This window comes from Vicugna pacos, chromosome 3 (genome assembly GCF_048564905.1).
Source record: "Vicugna pacos chromosome 3, VicPac4, whole genome shotgun sequence".
In the NCBI taxonomy this organism is placed as follows: Eukaryota; Metazoa; Chordata; class Mammalia; order Artiodactyla; family Camelidae; genus Vicugna; species Vicugna pacos.
The window spans coordinates 96,043,878-96,069,891 of NC_132989.1; the positions used below are offsets into that span (position 1 = coordinate 96,043,878).

Consider the following 26,014-nt stretch of genomic DNA (forward strand, 5'->3'; position numbering starts at 1 on the left):
CTATAAGGTCATCCTCTGAAGTTCTGAAATTCTACCATATCGCCCTGTATTTCCCCATTATAGTATTGATGGCATTCATCATTACTGCTTACTTATGAGTCCCTACTCACCTCTAGAATAGCAGTCTCATAAAATCAGAAAGAATGCTTGTCTTATTCACACTACACAGTTTTCCCCATAATTACCACAGTATCTGGGACAGAGTAGGTACTCAAGAAATATTTTTTGAAGGAATGAATTGAATGGTCATGGAGGTTACATTTTGCCTAGGTTGGAGAACACCTAGGATTTATGTTGGGGTGAGGATGAGTTATTTCTCTGAATTCCCCCTTGAGGTTTTACCTTGTAAAGTGGACCATGAAAATCAGAAAGTTTCTTTTATGCTATCTTTAGTGATGCAAATCAACAATCAAAAATAATAACCAAATTGAAAGAAAACTGAAGATATATATTGTGTTTAATATAAACTTGCTGTATGACTCATTCCCTGATTGGTTGTGCATTTACTTACTCAGGAAATCACACATGGGGACCTTAGAGGTCATCTGGACTAATTTCCTCTACAACTGAGAAATGCCAAGAGATCCAGAGACAGATTACCCAGTCTCTCTGCAGACTTCACTGATGCAGAGAGCACAGCGTTTTGAGGCAACTCCCTGCAGTGTCACACAACTTGTGTTAGTGGAGAATTCTTCTTATATTGAGCAGAAATCTGCTTTCCTGTGGTTTCTACTTATAAGCCCTAAGCTGTACCCTTTGGAGAAGGACAGGCTACATTCATACAGTATCCTTATGACAGCCTGTTAAATATTTGAAAACATTATGAGGAGAAGTAAGCTGGGATTCTGGATGAAACTTGCTTGCTATTGGATTCCCAGCATCTGGTACAGCATTTGCAAATAACAGGGACTCAACCAATGTTCATAGAGATGTATGTAGACTCAGTTGAACTCAACTTTATCATCAGTTACATTTTCAGAAGACTGTATGGCCCATCTAGTTCCAAAGGACTACAATTCTCTGTTCAGCCACACTTCAGGTATTCATTTATCTAAATTAAACATTTAAAGTTCCTTTAATGCTTCTCTGGCATTATTTTAACACCTTTTTCTTACCTAGATCCCCACTCTGGTTTCTAGTTTTTCATGATCTCTCTTAAAATATGTGGCAGTCAGAGTGGCGCAGAAGACCACTTAAAATAACCGTTAAACCCACTGCGAATCCTCCCTCCTGGTTGACTTCAAGTCATGAATATACTCTATGTATGAAGAATTACAACCTAAGAATGGACCTAATTGAATTAATGTCCTGCTCACAGCTCTCATTTCTCTATGAGAACATCATAAGAAATTATCAAATACTATTTTGAATTCAAGATATAACTATATTCATGGTACTTTCCTGACCCACCTACCCAACCTTGCTATTAAGGAACAGACACAGGCCAATTCAGGAGGATTTATTATTAGTGAACCTGTGTGAGCATTGGGTGATCATTTTGTATTTTATAAATGCTCAGAAGACATGTGTTTAGTACTTTTCTTCCAGATTTTGTCAGGGATCAATGTCTAGATCGTTGGTCTTTCATGCTCCTAAATCCTCTCCAACTTCTACGAAATATTTAGGCATTTGCCTGCACTTGGTCTTCCAGATCCTTCTGTATCCTCTGTGATTCCTATGAGTTATTGTTAATATGTAGGTTCTTTCAGTCTCTGGGATATACCTTTTCTGAATCTGGGGACTTGAATTTATTTGATGTGACTAGAAGTTCAGACCTATCCTTTTCAGTTAGTCTCCCTTCATTGGAGAAGACTGAGCACAATAGGAGATCAGCAGCCAAAGCAAGTATCCTCCAAACTTCAGAAGCTGGAAAGCAAAGACCTTTCACTCCTACTGCCTCCTTGGTTTTCTCTGCACCTTTCCTTGTGACTGGTAAAGGGAGAAGGACCTAGGCTCTCATTGAACTTGGCTGCTGCCTCCACCTGAGAGAGCCAGATATGAGAGGGGTACATCTGGAGTCCTTGGAAAGCCTAGGACTAGGATTACCAGATGAAGTATAGGATGCTCAGTTAAATTAATTGATTTTCCGAAATTCAAATTTACCGGGCATCTATCTTCTCTCCCTTGTCAGGTAAGCACTGCAGCTCGTGTGTGAAAAGCTTAGAGTGGAGAGGGAGGAGATCATGGGACCTGCTCTGTCTCCGGGTTCTAGGCTACCTCTGCTTATAGCAAAAGGTGTTCTCCACACGGTTTCACTTAGGTAGCTAGAGGTGTGTGCTGTATATCTTCCCATCATCCCTCCACACCAGTTTCCCATCCTTCATTCTCTAACATGCTCAGTGCCCTAAGAGGCTACCTGACATGAACTCCTGTGCCCACCACCTCCTGGGCAAAAGATGCCAGAGCAGGAAGTACACGAAATCTGGTTATGTGTTTTCCCGCTCCGGAACACTGTAAGTGGCTGACTCTCTGGGAAGACCCCAGCCCTGGCAGATGGTCCTCTCCATGAACAGGTGTTCTTGAGGTCCCGGCATCCACTCCCTGTCTTCACCTCCTCAGGCCGAGGGGCCATAATAGCTCCTGGCTACCCCTTGTTTTCAGGAGGGATAATCTAATCCTTGTAAGTTTCCTTATTTATATTTCCATATATATGTATCTATATTCATATATATATCGTACTTTATCCAACACTCCTTAAATTATCACCTGTCTTCTGCCAGGATCCTAACTGCTAGAAGACCTATGATGGAAGCTGGTGCCCTATCTCAGTGTCATTGTTTATTTTTCACTCATGTCCTCTATTTTCCTCTTGTCCTCTATGAGTTTATTTCTCTCAAGGGCTTCAAGGTTTGGAGCTAAGGACTGGATTTCAATATTTTTGTCCCTCACTCACCAACGCCTGCTAAGCAAGATTTTAATTTTATCTCCTTCCCAACAACCACGTCTGTATCCCGCTCCTATGACAGCTTTTGAATGTACTTATTTTTCAAAGTAGCTACTATTTGACTGAGTGATCTTAATTACACCCATCTGCAGTTATATCATTGAATCTTCTCATCTTCAAATATTTTCTGTGCTAATTTCCCCCTCAATGCTAATTAATTTATTCATCAGAGCCCTATCAAGAATCTCTAATGTACTCTTCACTGTATTTGATTCTGAAAACAGTGAATTATTCCACGTGTTCCTACCCTCCTCTGAAGAGTTTATACTTTAATTGGGGAGTTAAGTAAGACATTTCCAGAGGAAACTCAATCACAGTAACACCACCATCACTGCAATTCATGATTGGATCTCAGATGCTGGTGCGGATGGTTAGGGCTAAGAGTTCATAAGAGCAAGAAACCATGCAGGACTGAAATTAGGAAGATGGGGACTGAGTCTTTTAAAATCTCTTAGTCTTTTAAAAAGTTTTAAAAGAAAGACGTTCTGTGTGATTTGCCTAAGGTGATATATCTATGAAAGTAGCCAGATTTGCATAGGTGGCAACTGGGCTTTGAGCTGTCAGAGAACAAAGAATTGAATGGAGCTTCCAGGGCCCACCTGGGGCATCTCCTTGCCTGGGACTCAGATACCCATTTAAGGAGCTCAGGCCAGATAGCACTCTGTTCTTTTATTAGTTTAGTTAGAACTAACTCAAAATTTTCCTTCTATTTCTAAGAAGTCAGAGGTTAAACTTCATTTGAAGGCATTATGTTGCGGACAAGAGAACATGGTTGGAGGGTTGTAATTTGTTGGATATGTGTTCTGAGGAAGTCATTCTTCTAGGAAACTGCATCTCTGCTTGTTCTTGGGGAGAAAATTGATCTCCAGAGAACCCATTTGTTCCCCTGATTGCAGCACTCAACAGCGGTTCAAAGCATGACTCAGAAACTCGAGGGAGGGGAGAACGAATGGGATGTGGTTCAGTGAGTATTCTCAAAAGAACACCTCGGCTTTTTGTTGAAAATATATCTTACCTGGCATGAAAGGCCCTTTGGATGGTGCAAATAATAGTGTGAGTCTTACTATAATAAAGAGGAGGGAGAATAGATTCTACTGGCTTGAATTGAAACCGTCATACCTCAGGAATTGGTTCATTCACATACACCCACTCTTCTGATCCTGGCTTAGATGGTGGTGGCACGACGGGAGCAGGTGACACATCTGCAGAGTCAGCAGGTGATTTCTTTACCAGTACTTTCCCTCCTGGCGATTTTCCTCTAGGAGAACCTTAAATGTGCGTATTAAATTATTCCAACACAAGAAGACGAATGGGGCTGGATTCTGGTGGATGAATAAATCTAAATTGACCTGGACTTCAGGCAATTCACTAACTACTTTTTAAGCAACTTTGGGAAGCTTATAAAATAATAAAATTTTAAAAAACTCTCATTTTATACAGCCCCCAAATTAATCAACTAAAATACACATAGCAGATTTTTTAAAAAAGCAACACAACTTCTCTCGTCCACTTAGCTATGGAAAGCAACTTCATATTTTATTCTCATTTCTGTCCTTGCTTCCACAATGAACACATAATTTTTTACAAGACTCTAGAGAAGAATGTATTTCATTTATTATTGCAAAAGCTGGCAAATTAAACGCTCACCCTGAATGAGAAAGAGGGTAGCTATGACAGGAGGCTCTCGGTGCTCCTTGAAACCCAGAGGAAGAGCAGGGGAAAAGACGTTATTGTAAGAGCCAGCCAGAGGCAGTGGGGGATATGGAGGAGGAGAAAAGGTATTGTAGCCCTTGAATATTCTCACATTCCTTGGATGAGACATAGGGTTTCTGAGTAAGAAATTACATTTCTTGCTACAGTCACAGTGTATGGATGACAGCAACTGCTGGGCTGTAAGTCTGGCTGAATGAAAGCATAAGAGGAGGCAGAAAAGAAAGAGCCTTAATTTCAGATCAGAATCCAGAAAGGGCATGTGTGCCACCCTCCTGAGAACAGCAGGAGGAGAAGCCAGACTGGTTAAGCGGGACGTTATGGTCTGAATGACCTTGAGTCTGATCAAAGTACCTTAACTCAGGAAGCACCGATACTTCCTTAAAGGATCAAAGTTATCATAGTTTAGAAATTCGTTCAGTTAATTCCACTTACTTTCCAATTAGTTATTAAGAGTTTAGACACAGTTTATAGATGCCTATAGAATTTGCTCACTTTCTTTCCCCAAGATATAATTCTTTAATGAGTATTGCTTCATGATTATGCTGTTTAGAAAAGTAAATACACCTTCCACCTTTATTCTAGTTAAAGTACATGGATTATAAATAGAGGGGAAGTTGTCAGGTATGTCTTGTGGACAGTTTAGGTGACTTCTCCTCATACATTTAAAAACAGTACTTGTTATCTACAAGTTTAAAGTTGTATCTAGATTTTTTTTTAATTAGAAAAATTTAAGAACATCTTTGTTCAGGCTATAACCAGGAATGTTCCTAACTTGATATATTTTTCTATATGATGATTTTTTCATTCTCTGACCTGGATCTCTGGTGAAAGAAAAGTGATAACACTATTGTCACTTGAAGATGAATTTCTGTAAGGAGAATTCCTTAGAAGAACTTTGTAATTATAAATGTGAGACTGGAATGAATTTCTTTCTAAAATATCATGATTATTCAGTGAAAACTAAGAGAGCCAGGGAATATTTTTGAACCAGGGTGTTTTGATTTCACTTAACTTTTATCTAGTTTTTAACAATAAAAATGCTAAAGGGTAAAAGATTCAAATGAATAAAAATGTATCTTTGTCACAGTGAGTGAAAATAGATGCCACTTTTGAACAAAATCTATCAACATCTGAAATGTTATGAGGGGCATTCCTTTTTAAGTACCACCCATGCAACCATATGATGGCTTCAGTTTCTAATGAGATACTTGTTTTCACTTGGAAGTTGGATTATGGAGTCCTCAGTGTAGCCATTCTTCACTCATGAAAGGTATGGGATGTAGTCTATGCTTAAGCACACGGTAAAGGTAGATTTTAGCAATTTTTTTTTCAGTTATAGGAACCTAATAGTATCACACAGAAGCCCATGGAGTAAGAACAAATACACATAAAATAAAATAAAAAGAAAAATGCAATTTTAGGATACGGGATTTATTTAATCATGTTATCTGCAAAGAAATGGTCAAAGTTGAAACAACAGAACAACAGGTTTGAGCAGAGTATAACACAGTAGGAGCTCGGTAAAGGTAAGAATAACCTTTCTTATCAGTTGATGAGAGGACACTAAGGTATATGGCAAAGGTATCAGGGCAGTGGTTCTTATTAGACTCTTCAGTTTGTTTTTTTTTAATTAAAAAAATTTTTTAGCGGAGGTACAGGGGATTGAACCCAGGACCTTGTGCAACCTAAGCATGCCCTCTAGCACTGAGCTATTACCCACTCAAGAGGACATTAAGAAAATTAGAACATTTTCAAATTAAATTGGCACTACTCAGGGAGATGAGAAGATTGCAGGAAGAAGAAGAGATATAGAAAGTATGCTTTTTTTTTTTTTAAAGAAAGGCATTATTATTACCTCTCAGTAGTAAAATATTTCCTAGTAGGATATGGTTTAATTAAGAGCTTTACTAGGTAGAAGCTAGAAGATTGGTTAACAGGAATGGCTTTCTTATTGCCTTGGTTTAGCAAAAAATGACTCTGTTGCTCACAGACAGTGCTGACGGCTGCCTGGGCTGCAATGGCGACTGAAGTACAGACTCAGGACGCTCTGGGTAAGATGGAAATTTTAGCTCTGAAGCAACATGGCCAGGAAGAGAAGGGGGTCACATTAGGTTAGGAGCCAGGGAGGGAACATGAACCATCTTACTCTTTACTTCGCTATTGGGAAGCTATGTTGGAAAAGCTTGCGAAAGGAAAGTTTTCCCTCCTCAGCGTCCTAGAATTCATGTTGTTATTCTCTATAGAGCTGGAGATATGGGATGTGGACAAGTATAAAGTAATGAGTGCTGGTTATCTGGGATTCCTTATGGGATCTGATTTCAATACAATTATAATTATAATCAGTGATAAGCATTGGGAACTCCCTAAGTTAACTTTGGAGTTAAGTTAATGATTCCTAACAAAACATTACTTGGTTTATTTTGACTCTCAATTTCCTCATCTTTGAAGTGGGAAATGATCATTTCTATGTCACAGGTGATTGTGAGGGTTCAGTGAGATTATATATTAAAATGACCCTGTACAGTTCCTGGCATATGGCAGGCACTCTGTTAGGCGTAGTTTGCTATCATGATCAGGAATTACACTATAAAAGGAGATTGCTGAACTTCACTATCTGAACCATGACTGTAAATTAAACATCAACTTTCTGATGTGTGGCACCAACTTTCAGGTGAAACCTAATGTGTTTTGCATTTGCTATAAAATCTATTAAGACCACGTACCTGGTACCACATGCCACACACTGTCCTTTGTTTAAGGTCCCAGGTAATAAAAATGTATTTTAGAATTTAATCCTAGGAAATCTTAGGGCTTTTTATTTCTATTTCAAAGTATCATTATATACATGTTGTTTTCTAAATTGTAATCCAACTTAAATATTTTGGGGAACAGGGCATATTACAAACAACACATTAGAAATAACTGATTGTTTCTCATACTCCATACAGCAATAAGCCTGCGGCTCCGGTATAGTAGTTCTTCAACTTTAGCGATCACCAGAATTCCCTAGAGGGCTTATTAAAACCCAAATTGCTGGGCCCCTCCAGGAGTTTCAGATTCAGTAGGTCTGGGGAGGGACCAATGATCTGTATTTCTAACAAGTTCCTAGGTGATGCAGATGTTGCGTGGTCCAGGACCGCACTTAAAGAGTCACTGCTTAAGTAGATGCATCTAGGTATTTCAATTCCATTTTACTTTCATCTCTTTTCCCCCGCTCTGTTCTTCCATGTCCTTCCAATTAAATGTTACTGATGTTTGTAACACTGATATTTCATTTATTGCTAAAGGACCCGCTAGCACTTAAACTAGAAGGCAAATCGGAAGGCAAGCCCTGGAGCAGTAGCAATACTAACACACGGGCAGGCCAGCACACTTGGAGAGGACATGATTTCCAAACATTTGCGCCATAGAACTCTAGTCCCAGCGGACACTCTTCCAAGAGAGAATTCTGCAACCACGGTGTTCTGGGATGTTGCATAGTGGATCTCCCACTGCCTTAGAGATACACATTGAGACAGATATAGATATGGATCTCCTGTAACTAAGAACATTTTAATTTGGTGTAACTCAGCATTTTCTGAAATTGGTTGATTAAGGAAAACTCTTCATTTAGCCCCTAATGAACATCTCCTAGGTAAGGTCATAGAACTGAAAAGCCTTTATTTTAGGAAGGAATAAATCGGGATGATGGCAAATGTTTGAAGAGAATAAGAAATGCTTTAAGAACATCACAAATACAACTGCACACAGCATTTCAGTGTCAAGATTTGGGGGAGGGTAGGGATTGATCTAATATGCAGAGGAAAAAAATAGAAATGAGTCAAAGACACCAACAGCAGGAAATAATAAGTTTGAAGGAAGGAAAAAGGAGATGGTTACTCGAAACATGAGGTGCTTTCAATATAACTGGTATCAAAAAGCCTGTGAGGTAAACAGATAACCAATCAGTAGTATTCACCCTAGTGGTGTTAATTCAAAATATTAGGAATTAAAATCATTAAGACTTCCTCTTAATGAAGGAAATTCTGTTATATATGTGCCAAAGCAACAGCATTTCACTGTAAAAGAAAGACTTGTAGATTTTGATTGAGTTCACCTATTTCAAATATCATGAAACATGGTAGAAATTGTGTTTACAGAAATAGAAGCACAATAGCAAAATAAAAGCAAAGCAATGTTTGAAAGTCCTTGGGTTTCTTTAATTGAGATCACTACATGACTCCAATGAATGTATATTTTACTGGCTGAGCTTGAATTTGCTTATGGTTTATTTGAGTGTGTATACTTTTATCTAAGGATGCTCTTAAAGCATGTGCATTATTATGTCTACCTTGATGATTTGGTACCTAATATGCATAAGTGTATTTAATTCCTATATTTGATTACCCTATGCTGATCCTTCATTTGCCTTTACTGATCACGGTAAGACAGCAAGAGATGCATAACGTAAGTGTGAAAATTATTCTTCTACTCATAAACAGGTGAGAGGTGAAGCAGAGCATAAATTATAGCCAAAATTTTAGCTGAAATTTTCACCTCAGTGTTAACTCACCAAATGACTCTAGTTGTATAAGCATATCAGGTCATATATTCAGAGAAGGGTGAGATTCTTTGAGAATCACGGTTAAGCATCTTTAAAGGCCAAAATAAAGATCCTTTTAGCCCATCATTTTGTGAACATTGCACACTCTTGGGCTGCTGCTGCAGTAGCAATTTGTAATGAAGAATTAAACAAAGGTGTATACTTCAGGACAACCTCATTTGTACGTACCCCGGAAAAAGTCAACTGCATGTGTCCATTGCTGCATTTCAGTCTTTGACTGGCTGCTGTCGCAGCTTCCCCATACAATCTAATATGCTTTTCAGAGCCTGATATTTTCTTCTACTAACTGTCAAGTATTTACAAAAATGTATCCCCCTTATTTCACAGCTAAGGTTAAAATAAAATAGAAAAAAAACATAAATGAAATTAGGGTCAGGAAAAATAGAACTTAAAGTAGATAGTCAAAACCAGGAGAGGAATTAGAAAGCAGATTCCGAGATTCAGGTCCTGGAACAGATACTAAGATCGGAGGCACTAATTTGGCTCTGAACTTCTAGGTGCCAAAAGAGAACAGGACGTGCTATCATGTCGAGGTGCTAACTATTTAGCCACTCGGAGGAAGAAGGATTTTCCAGCCCCTTGAATCTGAATGAAACTTCCCACCTAGGATTTCACATAGGGGCCACGGAACAATATAATAGGCACACCATCCCTCCAGAGAAGCAATATGCCAGATAATTATAGGTATAATGAAAGTTTCACTTCCTCTGCTATGTTGAGAACTTTATATTAAAAGTGCTTATCAGTGAAAGCAATTCCATGGGGGACCCAAGAAAACATATTTCAATATGTAGCTTTCTGATGTCATAGCTTAGCAAGAGAGTAACACCTATAATATCTATGATGAATGGCTTTTCTGTATATTAGACATTATGTAAATCACTCCCTGCAAGCATCACTTTTCTCAGCAGGACCTTTGCTAAGAGCCAGGATGCAGAAAGACCGAGGTTCTATTTTTTTTTTTTTTGGCAAGGGCTTACAGTTTATATATGCCTGAGAAAAGCAGTCAACATATACTAGTATAAAAATCTAGCTATTTTCACTGAGACAGTTACAAAGTGCAGCATTATACTTAATCATATCTACCTTGATCTGTACCTTTTCTTTTGAGTGAAGTTTCACTTTTCTTCCCTTTTCCTTCCTGAAGAGATTCTCGATTACCACGCGAGGGTTCTAAACAAAATTCAATACATAAATAACATTGATGACTTTCTTCAGTAGCCTTGGTTATGATTTTAAGCAATCAAATGTTATTTCTCACACACAGTTACATTTGTGAACTGCATAAAATGGCTCAGGCCTTTACTGTGAGTTAAAATTAATCTGAAACCAGACTATGGATTGAAACTTTTTAATGACAGCCCTGAGAGTACCATTCTATTTTGTCACACTGAGAAGTTAAGTCCTAAGTTTAATATTGTTTGATAGTGAATTTGACGATAAACTCTTTAGTGCAACATGGCTTCAGAGTTTTAAAAGTTAATCACAAGTCTATTTGAAGCAAATGGCTCTATTTGGATATATTTCACCTGAAGGATCCTTAGACAATAAGACAACTGGACCTGTAAAAAGAATGATGCTGAAACACCTTGAAGAAGAGATAAATAACCACATTGTTCTGATAGGGCACAACCTTGAACATCTCTTGACTCCACACTTGGGTGTCTTGTGACTCCTACATTCCATTGTGCTTTGACTGTAATTTGAAATGGAAAAGATGGTTTGGGTACTTATTATGTTGGATTCCCCAGAATCTACTTCAAAAGTATATTGGAAAGGGGGAGATGGAAAATTGAGGACCTGGAGGTCAATAAGATGTCCCAAATAATAACTAGTTCCTTGAAAAACATCACTGCATCCCACATAATCCACCAAACAAGTTCAATCATCTTCCTCCCTTTGTCCTGGGCAAGGGAGGATGCACGTATGGGGCAGTTTAAATGCCTGTGATGGGAGACTGTCTGACCTATTCTTTGTATTTAGAAGTGATAGTTACAAGAATGTACAAATGCATAGCTCATATCACTTACATTTAAACATCTCAGATCCAAAAACCAAGATTCCATAGGAATAAGACAAGTGAGGGAAAGAAGGACTGACCTTGTAACTTTGTTAACCTCTATAAAAGGACTTTTAAACATCCAAACTCTAAATAAATGAATAAAATCCAAACATTTGAATTAGTTGTTTTTTTAAGAAATAAGTTTAATAAAAAAAAGTCTAGATAAGCTCTTAGTTCCTTTAATAGCAATACTCTAGGTAATCAACTTTTTAACTAGCTCTAAACTTTAGTAAAAGGCAACAGAAAAGAAGGTAAAAACAGATACTTAAGACATTGAACTTAAAAGGTATTGTGAGTAAGTCTAATTTCCACTGGGGGTAGCACGTATTCTGCCTATTTTTTAAAATTATTTCCAAAATATATTCTGAAATTTCAATTTTCTTAAATAGCAACATGGATAGCACTACTGTACTTTGTCAGCCTGAGAACTTTAGTTTTAAATTAAATTCTGACACTTGATAGTGGACTTGATAATAAACCGTATAACAGAACATAACTGTGAACTTTTTAAAATTTAATCTCAAGTGCATTTGAAGTAGATATAAAATGCAGAACTGTAAAAATTAATGAACAGAAACAACACTTGAATAGAGTCGGGAGGCCAGAAGGGGGCTTTCTTGTGCCCTAAGAGGAAGCATTGCCCAACAGGAGGAAGAAAGACTCCTCTTCTTTCCTGGCAAGGACTCAGCCAATGAAAAGCCATGGACTCATTGTTTACTTTGACCCTCCCAACTTCCTTTTCCCCTCTATAAAAGCATTCTCCTTCCCTGCTATGTGGGGACTTGCACATGGCTCACCACGGGTTGCAGACCCTGAATTATAATTCTCTGCTGATTCTGAATAAACCCATCTTTGCTGGGGAAATATCTGGCAGCCTATTTGTCTCAGGTCAACGGAACCATATACAATGTAGAACTCTATTTGAACAAAATGACTGTTGGTACTCAGTGTACTATATTTCATTCTTTACCCTATTTCCACCTGACTCTTTGGTAAATAATTTCTCTTTCTTCTCAACTTTTAAAGAAGATTGTAATTGGGTGTTTGAGTTGGGCATGTTCAGAAGCCTCAGGCCTTCAAATTCTGAAAATGTGTTCTTTGAAAAAAACTGTGAATTGTTTATATAAAAATAAGCAAACCTGTTGGGAACTTCCCTCCCTAAAATCGCTTAGCTACGCTTCCTGGAGCTGAAAGGTCAGTGTGGCCTGCTCTGTTGCCCCATTAATGTCAGCTAGTACCGAGGTCTCCTTCCAATGATATGTTGCAGTTGGAAGGCTATAATTAGGCCCTTGGAGATTAACCCTTCTATATATTTTTAAAGATCAGGCACTAGCCCTGCCCTTGGTGGAAAAAAGAGACAGATACAACCACTCTTTGAAGCAACAATAGCTTTATTATTCCTCCAAAGCAAAGTATTTGAGAATACAATTTTAAATTCACAAGCAAACTTAAGAAACTTAAAGACTGAACTGTGTTGTAACCAGAAACGCTAAAGACTGGTTTCAGGGAATGGCTCAAATACAGAGATACTCCTGGTTGTGAGGCCGAAGAGAGAAAAGGGAGGGGAGGCCATGGTCACAGGTTAAATTAGGCTCCCTCGAGCCTCTGTGATGTCTTCCCCAGTTCTAAACAACATTTTTAAGTTTTCCATTTGTCCTCAGACCTCTGACTTATTTTTTTTAATAGAAAAACATGTATGTTTAATTAATCCCTTTGTGCTTTATTGTTCATATGATAAAATATTTGTTTTAAAATGTATGTCTTTAGTTAAGCCTCATTTTAATGGAATACAATGGTCTTGAATAGACCATAACATATGTTGTTAAAGTTTACAAATTTATCTGTTTAAAAGAAATAAATTTAATCGAAAAAATCAGACACAGCTCAAATCTCCATGAAACATCATGGAGTTTCAGTCATGACGCAGTATCAAGAATTCCTGGCTAGATTTGTGTAATGGCACAGCCAGCCACTTACAAAGCTAAAACCAGACACTAGAGCCACACTTGTTTCACATACACAGCACGGAAGTGATACTGGCATTTTCCCAATGTCACCCATTTCAACAGTTGAGCATTTTACTTTTGTCATTATATCATCTACTACTTAACTTAATGGTCCTTATCTAGAAAGAAGTTAGATCCTTATCTAGAAGGAACTTAAGCTTAACATATTCTCTATACAAACTCCACCCTCATATGTCATATATTATAAATATATTGGTTTACCAAGATGTCAGGTGCTTGTTTCTAGTTGTAATCACACAGCACGAAAGATGAACAGTTAATGTGTAAATTCTAGTCTCCAGTAAATGCTGTCGATTTGTTCCCTTATTCTTGTGGACAAGTGACTGTGCTAATTCTCATTTTCTTTAGTCTTACTCTTGATGTAAACTCAACACTACCCTTCAGCAAACAGAAGTCTGTCCTCTTGATCTGGTTATTCTCTGTGCCTTTCTTCCTCTCTTCTGCAGTCTCATTCTAATCAGTAGATCTGGGTGTGAGGACTCCACGTTCCCTCCCACACAGTCAAGTACCTGGGCTCGATGACAGCCATGCTCTTAGCTACTACGACTTTCCCACTTCATCTGAGCAGACAGCTTGGTTCCATGTGACTGAAGTTGCTTGAGGCCTGAATCTAGATAAATGGCCTAGTACTATAATGCATAATTCTTTTCTAAGTGAAAATAAGAACCTGGCAAACAGGATTATAAATCATTCTGTCAATCACCTGATGCTGGCTTTCCTTTTGCAGTAGGAGTTTTGGAATACTCATGCTGGGGATGGCCTTCCTTCTCTTTTTCTGGTTCAGGAGGAGGAGGGAGGGAAGGTGTAGGAGATGTAGCCTCAGCCGGGGAAACTTCTTTTTTCATAGCTTCCTTTTCTTCTAATTTCTTTTTAACTTCAAAAGGATGATAAAAAATGGACCTTTATTAGTGATCCCAGATAACTACTAGTTCTCACTGAACTAAGAAAAAGCTGAATTAATATAAAATTGCTCTTACTGCATTAAGGCTAAATTCATGTTTCAGGGCTCTCCCGTAAATCAGCCAGTCCTTAAAGCTAAGATCTGAAGTCTTTTCTGCCTGGTTAGAGATACTCTTTTTCCTGCCTCTGATGGTGATGATGATGATGATGATGATGTGTGTGTGTGTATAGCAGATAGAAAGGTTTGTTGAAGGGGTACCAAATGTGAAATTAATTATCTAGAAGTAGCTAATGTAGTGGGATAGGAAAATAAAAAATTATGTCAAAATTTCCAGGGAAAAAACAAGGTGAAAAACCATAAAGAGAAGGTTAAGATCAATGTAACAGAAGAAGTGGGGGTCGGGAGGAAACAGAAAGGAAAAGAAATGCGCAGCACCAGCTTCTAGGAGTAAATACATATAAAGCATTTAGAATGGTGCTCAGTACTCAATTAAGTCTTAGCAATTCATTCATTCATGCAGCAACTAATTATGGAATCTGAGTTGTGCCGTGAAGGAAAGGGTTATAACAATAAGGTAAAATGATTATTGTTACTGATAATAATAATAATAATAATAATAATAATAATAATAATAATAATAATAATAATAATAATAATAACAACAGCACTAGGCATAATTCTGGTTGCCAGAGATACAAAAGTGAAACAAAAGAGAGAAAAATAACTACCTTGTGGAGCTTGCATTTTAGTGGTGGGAGGCAAACCATAAACATGATAAATAAATTAATTTACATGAGGAGTTAGAAGGCAGTAAGTGCTACAGAGAAAATAAATAGAACAGAGTCAAGGGGATTAGGAGTGCTGTGGGGCAGCTTTTAAAGTTTTAAATAGAGTGCTGAGCAGTGGGGGCCCACTGAGAAGGTGATTGAGCAAAGGCTGGAAGAGATTTGGGGAGTGAGTGTTCCTGGCAGAGGAGACAGTCAGCCCGAGGATGGCTGGTTCCTGGTTGTTTAGGCTCCTGTTACCTTTGCCTTTCAGGATCCAGGCTCATTCTTTGTAGCACACCCCACCCTGCCCTCCCTGACTTCCCAGCCCTTCAGCCTGGAAATGGCCGCAACTTTACGACCGACCGTACCACTAGCCATGACTCCCTGCACTCTTGTAAGGCTCTTTCTTTTTATACGTACTCCCTTTGCCCTCAGATTATTCTTTTCAAGCCAACAGCCAAGGAGGCTTCATTCTATTAGACTTTTTTCCCCCCCAGTGGAAATTAAGTTTTTTTGATTATAAAAGTAATACGTAATTATTGTTTTTTAAAAATCCAACAATTTAGACAAATAAGCAGAAAGGGAAATTTCCTGTTAAGCCTCTTGGTCCTTTTCCTTCCTCCGTCATCAATGATTGTTATTGTTAAAGAGAAAACAGGCCAAAAATGGTGTCACTTGTGCTAAATAAAGCCCAGGATACCAAATCTGACTTACTACCTGCCTCTACTGCAGTTCCCACCTTCCCCAGAAATGTAATCTTAATCAGCCAGTTTGGAATTTTCTGGTCAGCACCAAGGAGGTAATCTGTCATGTGGGCCCTTCTTTATATACTCTCAACCCTAGAAAAAGAAGAGGCAATCTGCGTGGCAAAGACCCCTGCAGCTCCCTTCCCCTCAAAAAGAAGATATCCTGGCCCCAAATAACCTCTCCTTTTTCCCTTTTGCTAATGAGGTCCCTGCCCCATCCTCCTGTTTATAAAAGCCTCCCATCTTGTTCTGTTCCTTAGAGAGCCCTCCTAGTTGTTAGACAGGATGCTGCCCAGTTCAGGAAGAGTTGAAAAATGCTGGTTAGAGGTTCAAATTTGCTGGACTGAATTTTGTTTATTAGTATATACTGCCAGCCTCTTTTCTGTGCATATATATTTAATAATTGACATCCTTTGAAAAACAAAACAAGGCACTATTTTATAAATAACCTGATTTTTCCCACTTCACAGTATATTATGATCATTGTTGGCAGAATATATACAGAAATACCGCATCCTTTTATTTTTTTGTTTAACTTAAGATGTTTAATACAGAGTTCTGGGCTAGGTAAATGTTTATTGTTTTAACGATAAAATATTTGTTAAAATAGTAAACTGATTAGCATGTAAATCTTAAATAAGTAGCAGTTAAGTCTGTTAATGGAATAAGTGATTAGAATGTAAAATCTTCAGGAAATGTTGAAGTGAGTCTAGTAGCTGGCAAAAACACTGATTCTAATCTACAGATATTTGAAGCTACAGCTTAGAATCAGTTTGGTTTTGTGTTCCAGGCAAGACTTTAAGATTGCTGTGAGAGGTTTCATCCCCTCTCTCAGCCTAATTTCTGACTGTCAAATAACATGTTAAGTCTCTTATATAATATATGGGTTGGTTTTTATTTTGCCTGAGAGCCTCACATGGATGTTTCTGGGAGCAGATACTTAGATGTGAAAGTCTACCTTTCGAAGTGTGAGCTCCTGGGTCCCCAAAGTGATTGTGACTTATATCTATGAGATATTTGGTTCACTGATCCACTCGAGTAGTTAGGTCATCAATCCGGGGGTGGGACACAGCATGCTATCAAGGGGGTTTTAGAATCCTTGTGATATTAACTTTGACCACTTTTTATTACACCAAAAAACTGCAGTTGCCAATATAGTTGGGGTGATTGATAAACAAAAGGGAGAGATGTATTTCTGAAAGAATTTCTCAAATTGAAGCCTGGCATTGGCAGGCAGTGTATGAGCCATGATCCCTTTCAATAATAAATTCTAATAATACTTGGAAAAGTTAATGGGCAATTATTACTGGCTGAATGAAGAAGGAAGGAGGTCAGGATGGTTTAATGTGAGTGAGATACACCCCAGAAGCATGCTTATAAATAAGTAGTTAATAGTCAATAAATTCATTCCAATACAAGAAGATTTAGGGGAAATGATCTACCTAGTGTTTTCATCCTAAAAGGATAATTCACTGTTTCCTTAGAATTGCTGAGTTTAACAGATTGAAATCTTTACTCTTCTCTATAACATTCTTAGTTTTAACTCTGCTATTTTTTTTTCACATGAAAACAGCCTTTCAGCAAGATGATCTCTTTTGATTAAATTAAATTAAAATGAAGAGAGAAAAAACTTTTATTTAGAAACATTTGTAGTGGGAAGCTAAAATCAGAGGTTGAAGATACTTGTAGATGGTATAACCCAAAGAGAAAAGAAATATTTACAATCACATTTTCAATTCTTCCTAAACTCATTAAAACCACACATTTTCATTCAGGCAAGCTCAAGATTATAAGTAACTTTAATTACCTTTATTCTCCTTTTTCATTATTTCAGTTATAAACATTTCTTTTACTTTTTGGCATAAAGACTCTTTATCTACTTCAGCATTGATTTTTATCAGAATGTTTTCTGGCTCTGCAAACCATTGTTCCAATAAAGGCCAGTTATCCAAGAAGCCTATAATCCTGCAAAATCCAAATATTATGTGAATATCACATATTGACTGAAATAACAGAGTAACATTAAGCATGACTTATCTGATGTACGTAATGAAAAAAATAAACTGCCCAAAAATCTGAAAAAGCAACTTTAAGAAATCTACAGGCAATGGAATATTATCTATTTTAAAGATATCATTTAATGCCATCACGCCATATATTGTGAGATATATGAAAGAATAAGAGAAGATTTGAAAATTCTATCATTTTAGGAAACCTTTCGTGTGGGTTCTTGAAGTGAAAATCTAAGGCGACATCACCTACACTCATAGTAGACTAACTCTGAGCATCGTTCTGGGGGTAGGTACAGGCTGCATCATCTACTTTTTTCTTAGAGTAGAAGTTGAAGAGAACTTTGCGTAAGTATAGATGGTTCTGACTTAATTGTTTTACTCAAATATACTTTTGGAATGATTTCTTGAAACTTTCTTGCCTTCCGAGAGTAGATAGGCTTAATGTAACTCAAATTCCTCTTCCCGAGCTTACTTCATATTTTTTGACTTCTCAGGATTTCAAAAAATTGTCTAATTTTGTCTGATATTTTTTCCAATGAGCAAATTGCACACAACCAAAAGAATGTGTATGTGTGTTTTTTTTTAAGCATAAGTTCATTTTAGTAAAACAGAAGTAGTTTTAGAACGATGCTCTCTAGCCTGATGTCTAGCTCTTTGAAATTCCACAATCTTCACTGGCATTTGCTGAAGGAGGGCTGAATTAGGAGTCTACATAATGAACTTGTAAGTTCATGTAACCATAAAGGGAAATGCTGCCTGATTTAATTCTTTTCTCCCCAGACTATGATGACTTCTGCTTTGAGTATAAAAGCTAGCACATAAATATTTCATTCAACATCAAAGCTACTTAGTTTTGCTTTACCTGGAAAAGACCGAATGCTAGGAAATACATTTTTTTTCTAGACCTGGTGATTCCAAAGTGACTAGTTGTCAGTCTGTTCAAAGGGTAAGAAACAAGAAGCAGGACATGGAGTGTTAAACTAACCTGTGCTGTATTTGGTCTCTTAAATTCTGGTCCTCACCCGTATCTTGGTTTCTAGCGGCTACACGTTGATTGATATTTTCGTGAGGAGTTTCACTTGAAATTTCTTCAGCTATGATATGGAAATTACTTAATTAGATAATTTGCTAAACCAGTCAAAGTTCCAGTAGCACTGCTAAAATGAACTGATGCAAGAAAGCCAAATAGGCATGACCCTGCCCTTGGTCCAATATTAATTACAATGTTTAACAAGATGTTGAAAGAGTATAGTTTTGGGATCAGAATTCAAATTTCCCTTGGCAATTGGGGGAAATGAGATAAAATACAACATTAAAGAAGAGCTGTAGTTTCAATGTAGAAGATCTCAGGATTGATTATGATGAGATGAGGATAAAAATGATGGGTCATCAGTAATAACAAACTAGGTAACAATTAGAAAATCAACACTACAGTGTATAAGTTAAGAATGAAAAAAATAGGGTGGCCATAAAGTCAAATATGTGTAAAAGCTATTTGTCAATTTTACGTTGCAATAGATAAAGTAATTTATCTTTCTAGACTTTATGATTTTTCCCTGTAGAACAGATATAAAGGAATATACCACAACACACCCAAAACAACTCCTCTGACTGAGTCCTATTCGGGATTAATGTACAAAGCCCAGAATACAATGAATTCAGAATAAACAGAAAATCATAAAGAGGAAAAGAAAACCTTGAACTGGATTAAAATGCATTAGAATTCCTCTGTCAATGCAAGAGAACATTGAAGAAAAAATTAAAAGTGCTCAAGAAAATGAAGGACCCTCACAGGATACAGCCATCAATTGTTCTCCATCTACATTCATGATAGAAAATGAGGAAATTAATTTGGAATACAGAATATGCTTTTAAGTTATTCATAAAACCCAAAGATTACTGACAGCAATGGGTGACTGAAGAAGATGTGGGGACTCTTCTCAGGAGATGCTATCATACACCATTTCATGGTCACTATCTTGTTTGTCAAAGACCAGCACATGGATCAGTCTTCCTCTCTCCCCAAACCGCACCCAAGCATCGGCCCCTTCCCCTCCTCTCCACTTCCGGCCCTCACTAACATGACCACATCCTGGGTTTTGTGATCCCCTGGAATGGCTTCATCTCTGGAATGGCTCTAACCCTGCAATCTTAATGACCTACACTCATATTGTTTGTCCTTACAGCACTCCTGTCCAGCTGATGAATCTCTGCAACATCACCCAGTCCCTTAAATTCCTACATCTTTTCCCCCAAATTTACCAGCATTGTTCTGACTTCACTTTATTTTCTAGCAAACCTGAGTTGCATGGTTGAAGACTTCAACTTCTCTCCCTCATCTGACAACTTCAGTTTGTGTCCTTCTGCTACACCAGCCTTAGATGATATTCGTCTTTCTTTCCAAGGCTACACTTATACTGGTAGATCGAAGGAAAATACACAACCTTGTGACCTGTAACCTCACTAATTCTCTGGCTCAAAAATCAGCTGGGCTTTTTCATACATATATGCACCATTTCCTAAAACAGAGAGAGATATAGAAAGAATACTAAAATAATAATGATAATAAATATCCTGTCCAATGGCTCTTTCCTTTCTTTCAGAGACAAGCTTCTTGAAAGTTATCTCCACTCATGCTCCCCACCTCCCCACCTCCTGTTCGCGTCTTGGGCCACAGCAATCCAACCTTCTCTGTCCTCCTCTCCATTGAAGCAGCTCTCATTCTAGTCATCAAGACATCAAGGCCAATGGACTTTAGTACACACTTCCCTCCTAACATCTAGACCCATTTATAGAACTGTTCTCTGAACATCTTAGCTTAAAAGTCCCACAGGTGCCAGGTACTTCAAGCTCAACACGTCATGTGTTTCTTTCCATATCCTCTAAGTGAATATCATCATTCAAAAAGCTGTGTGAGTCAGAAGCTAGAAATCATCCTGTTGTCCCTGTACGACATCTCCCATCCCAACTGATCAGGAAGTTCAGTAGTTTACCCCCTAAATATTGCTTGAAGCTGACTCTTTTTACCTGGCCTCTATAGCTGTCTCAGTGCCTCTGTTTCTTTTCAGGTGGTAATAGTTTTATAACTCATTTCATCGCTTCCAATCTCACTCCCTTTCCAATGCATCGTCCACACTGCACCTAGAATGACCACTATGAAAAGTACATCCAATAGCATTTACTCTCAGCTTTAATAGAATTTAGTGACTTCACATGGCTTCAGGATAAAGTTCAAACAGCTTAACTTGGGGCAAGACTCTTCCACTGGCCCCTGCCGATCCTCCAGGCTCATTTCTGCCACTCCTCCATACCCCACTGCCTCTCAAACCTACTGATAATCTTGCTTCTCTCTAGACAGACCCTGCTTGCCTCTAAGCCTGGCAGACTCCCTCTACCTTCCTCCCTATGATGGCAGGTAAATATCTTCCCAGTCTGGGCTCACCTCCTGTAGCACAGAAGTGACTACAGAATAACAACCAGTTTACTTTTGATTCTTCTCCCACTACACTGTAAACTACTTGAGGACAGAGACTTGTCCTTCATTTCTGTTTTATCAGTTCCCGGAATGTTATAAATGTTAGGTAAACATTTACTAGTGGTGCCATTTTAGCTCCCATCACTCTATAACAGTGTTATGCAATGAACTAAGGTGATGGAAACCTGTACTGGTGCTGTCCGGTACGGCAGTCACTAGCCACATATGTACATGAGATGTGGCCAGTGTGATGTAGGAAATGAAGATTTTTATTGAGGTGCAGTTGATTTACAATGTTCTGTTAGTTTGAATTTTTAGTTTATTAATTTGAAATAATTAAAATAGCCACGTGTGGCTAGTGGCTGCCATGTTGGACACACAACTCTATACTGTAACCCTTTGGCTCCTTAATTACACTTTCCACTGAACTCTTGACGGCAGGATCCATTTCTTCTTTATTACTCTGTCACCAGTGCCTATCACAGTGTCTGGTATTCAGCAAGCATGAAATAAATAATAAAAGAATATGTGAATGAACCAGATATTTTAAAAGGATAGAGTTCCTTCTGTCTAAAATGGTTTAGGTGGGGTCTTGCTTAAGATGAGGAGAGTAAACTGGCAAAGTGATCTTTCAACGCCATTCAAATCTTACATACTAAGAAAGAAAAATCTAAAGAAATGAAAGAATCACACATTTTCTCAACTTAAAATTTTCTTAACTTAAAATTTTCCAAGTCAAGGATCTATTTAGCTTACTCACTTCTGACCAAAGCAAGTAAGAACTATAAAATCAATGATTTCATACTAGTATTTATGATTTAGAAGAACCTAATCTAGTAGTTGGCTCAGTTCACCTCAGACCTAGAAATATACAATTAGAAATACATATAAAAGGAAAAAAATCACATCATGCTTTAATACCAATTTCTGAGGATAGAGAAATAAGATTATTTATGTGTACATGTGTGAAAAACTTGACTAAAAAAGGCATTCTCCATGTAGTAGTGAAGAAAGGGCATTTTTGAGACTAATTTTCAGTCAAGGGTCTAGAAATAAGAAATTAAACTATTTAGAGGCTAACATCAGTTTTGATAAATTTGCCAGAATCATTTGCCATGTAACTCTGAGAAGGAATCGAAAGAACACAAGCTGGATTGAGTTTCCTTAAAAAATTATTGCCATTGGTTTCCTTCGATTTTGAAACACACAATAAATGCCTCCTATGGATCATCAAGAGTGGAGCAGGAGGAAGCCCTTGCAGGTTATAATCAGCTTTCAGTGACCCTCTCACCCTCAGGTCTTTGTGTGTCCTTAATAACTTGTCAAACTTGTCATGATCTTGAAAGCAAGTCAGACTGATTTGAGCTCGGGGCCCTGCTCTGCCACCAGATGGTCATGACTGGCAGTGCTCTTCTCCAGGCCTCAGACATCCCTGAACAGGAAGAGGGAGTTGGCTGGACAAGCAGAATCATCACGACTGTCTGCAGAGCTCCTCCTCCCTTGTATGAAGAGTAGTAAATTCTCTCTTTTGAGACTGGATGGACAGCATCCAGTTTATACTACTGGGCTCAGCGGCTGAAGTAATATCTAATGATTTTGTCATTTTACTTAGGTAAACAATGAGAGGAAAACCTCAAAATTATACTAACAAAATAAGGTAGAATGTGACCTTGGACAAGTCAAGTGTTCATGCTTTAAATTTCCACCTATAAATAAAGGCACTGGGATAGATGATGGTCCCCAAGTCTCTCCTGGCTCTGAATGTCATTGTATTAGTAGTAACAGCAAAAATAAAAGAATGATGTTACCATTTGTTAAAAGGCAGTTTTCTAAAAAGGTAAAATCAAGACTCTCAAATGTAAAATGACATTGTCTAATTCTTCAGTTAACAAGGGACCTAGTAAGATGTTACAACTAGTTCAAATGAAGATCTAAATAATACCCATATTTATAGACAGGAATGCTGAAAAAGATGGTCATAGATGGAAAACTGGTTAGTATGCATAAAGCAATGTAGTATTTGGAATCATCTTTTCGAAGTATAGAAATTAATTGTATCTTGATTGAATAAAATTCATTTGCATGTTTATGAACAAGAATCATTTGAATTACTATCAGTTCTCTAAAATTTATAGACTTATAAAAGAGCCCAGTCAAAGCCAATGCAAAGCAGAGACTCCTGTGAAACCAGATCCTCCTACGGATCCAACAGACAATACTCAGCCGTCTATTGAAAGGATGTCCAATAATCTTTTGCTCATTTCAAAGTCTTCCACTATTTTTCCTGATTTATTTATTACATGCTTAGCATCATGCACCAGATTCTATCCTAAGTGTTGAACATTTATCTCCTTTAATACCTGTGATATTGTGATATATAAGAAATATATATTTGGTCTTCATCTCTGGCTCCTGATACAGAGCTTTGAAAACCTTTGTAATTTTCTGAGTGACAGTGGTAAGAGGAGCATTTTTTGTTATTCATAATAAGCCCCTTTCAAGCTTATCTGAGTTTATGCCAAAGAGGTGAATCTTGGAGGGTGGAGCCCCATTCCCTCAGAACCCAAATGCCTAGAGGGCTGGAACTTCCAGTCCTACCCCTGATCTCTAGGGAGCGGAGAGGGGCTAGAGACTGGTCATCAATGCTCAATGATTCAGTCAGTCATGCCTACATAATGGAACCTCCATAAAAACTCTAAAGAAGGGGTTCAGAGAGAGCTTCTGGGTTGGTGAAATGCATCCACATGCCAGGAGTGTGGCACACCCCAAATTCCATGGGGACAGAGGCTCCTGAGCTTGAGACTTTTCCAGACTTTGCACCAGGTACCTCTCCATCTGGCTATTCATTTGTATCTTCTATGGCATCCTTTATAATACAACAGTAATATCAACTGGTTTGCTATAAGTCATTATAGCAAATCATCAGATCTGAGGAGGGGTCATGGAAACCCGCAATTTGTAGCCAAGTCAGACAGAAGTCAGGGTATCCTGGGGATCCAGTACTGGAGACAGGCATCTGAAGTGGGGAGAAGTCTTGTGGAACTGAACCCTTAAACTGTGAAAGTCTGTGATAACTCTGGGTAGGCAGTGCCAGAACTTGCCAGAATTGAATTAAATTGTAGGACACCCAGTTGGTGTTTTCTGAGAATCAGAGAACTGGATGGTGTGGAAAACCCACACATTTGGTGTCAGAAGTGTTGTAAGTAAAGAAACAGTTTTCCTTTAATATGCACAACATCACAATGAGGCATTCTATGATATAGGTTGTGAAACAGAGGTTTAGAAAAATGAGGTGCCTTGTCCAAGGTCAAATATCTCATAACCTGGAAAGCCAGGGATCAAGAATATGTGCTTTTACATAGTTACATAATTAATTTATGGAATAAAGTAATATTTTCATTTCAACAATGAAAAGAGGTTAAATAAACCATGAATTTTGGTAAGACTATTCAACCCCACTGTGTGAGAACTTCCGCCAACTGACACCTGCTCCTCAGAGTTAATACACAATCCATGGGGAGGATGTTCCCAGACCCTTGCTTGCAGCACCAATGTTGTTAATGAACTTCATTAGGGCGACACACCGAGAACTACTAGATAGCCATAGGATGCTTGCAAGTCTCAAAAAGGGCTCGTCTATGCCAGGGGAGCAGCCAAGTTGATGGGAGGGTTCAGTGACATGCTGGCAGTCGGCAGGGAATTCTCCGCTAGTCCCAGGCTTGGGCTCCGGTGCTGAACATGGATAGAGCTGGAGGCAACTGTGCTGTGCTAGATAATTCTTTGGAATGAAATGCATTCTTCATGAAATTGGAACATTCACTGTTTCAGTCAAAGAAAAACAAAGGGCTTTGTATTACTTAAAAAAAATTTAAAAAAAAAGGAGAAAAAGTGTCCAGCTTACCCATGATGTCATTCATGCGATTCAGTGAGAAGTTGTCTGAAATGTCTAACAACATGACAAAATCAAAGGCAGAAGGGGGAAGAGGCACTTCTCTGGAAGTCGTAGGGTCAACAGCCAGTGTGGATATTTGTAATTTCTTTCCCTCCATTTCTATGAGGTGTCTGTTGCAGCCTGTGAGCGCCTCCTCCAGGAGCTTTGCTTGGTTTAATGTCATGGGAAAGCCATCAAGGATCCAGCCTTTATATACAGGTATCTGACTAAATTAGAAAAGGACAAGCCATTAACATTTTGATAGAACAAGTGTCTTAGAAATAAGAATACAATGAATCTTGCCTTATCTTTCTTTTAATTCCACAGTAACCTCATTCTGCAGGAATTTTATTTCTTTATGGCTAAAATTAGGTTTAGTAATGTACCACAATACTCCCTTGCTCAAAATCCTTCTGTGGGTCCCTGCTGTCCTCCAAATCTATTCCAGAAGCCATAACATGGTATTTAAAAAGAACTGGACTTTGGTGCAGCCACTATGGGAAAACAGTATGGGGAGTCCTCAAATTAAAAATAGAATTACCATATGATTCAGCAATTCCACTCCAGAGCTTAGGAAAGCAACCTGCATAGAATGGGTTTGCTGATTCATTGGCCTCAGATGAAGAGGACAAATTTCTTGAGCACTTTACCAGGTTGGGGGGACCTCTTCTCCCACCTCCAGTCTCAGGAGCTACTTCAGAGGGAGGAGGAGGTCAGGGCCACACTGCTCTGCCACAGTGCGAGGACACCAGAGGACAGGGCGTGAGGAGACCTGGGCTTTGGCTGTGGCTACACCACTAACCAGCTATGTGACTGGACTGCAGGACTGAACT

General features: G+C 38.3%; 1 protein-coding gene across 8 annotated transcripts in view; it reads right to left on the reverse strand.

Moving 5' to 3' along the window:
• SPEF2 (sperm flagellar 2) overlaps positions 1-26,014 on the reverse strand; it is a 157,094-nt gene that overhangs the window by 61,883 nt on the left and 69,197 nt on the right. For 6 of the 8 annotated variants that reach the window (XR_012071530.1, XM_072958783.1, XM_072958781.1 and 3 more), the window contains 6 exons: positions 25,152-25,408; positions 18,761-18,869; positions 17,571-17,728; positions 14,053-14,223; positions 10,347-10,433; positions 4,064-4,212 (listed from right to left, as the gene is read on the reverse strand). Coding sequence is in view for 7 of the 8 variants with exons in the window: in XM_072958783.1 (XP_072814884.1) it covers positions 4,064-4,212; positions 10,347-10,433; positions 14,053-14,223; positions 17,571-17,728; positions 18,761-18,869; positions 25,152-25,408 (931 nt within the window). In the remaining variant the exon portion in view is untranslated. The remainder of the gene's footprint in view (positions 1-4,063; positions 4,213-10,346; positions 10,434-14,052; positions 14,224-17,570; positions 17,729-18,760; positions 18,870-25,151; positions 25,409-26,014) is intronic. The other 2 variants (XM_072958782.1, XM_015235415.3) reach the window with 1 other exon arrangement.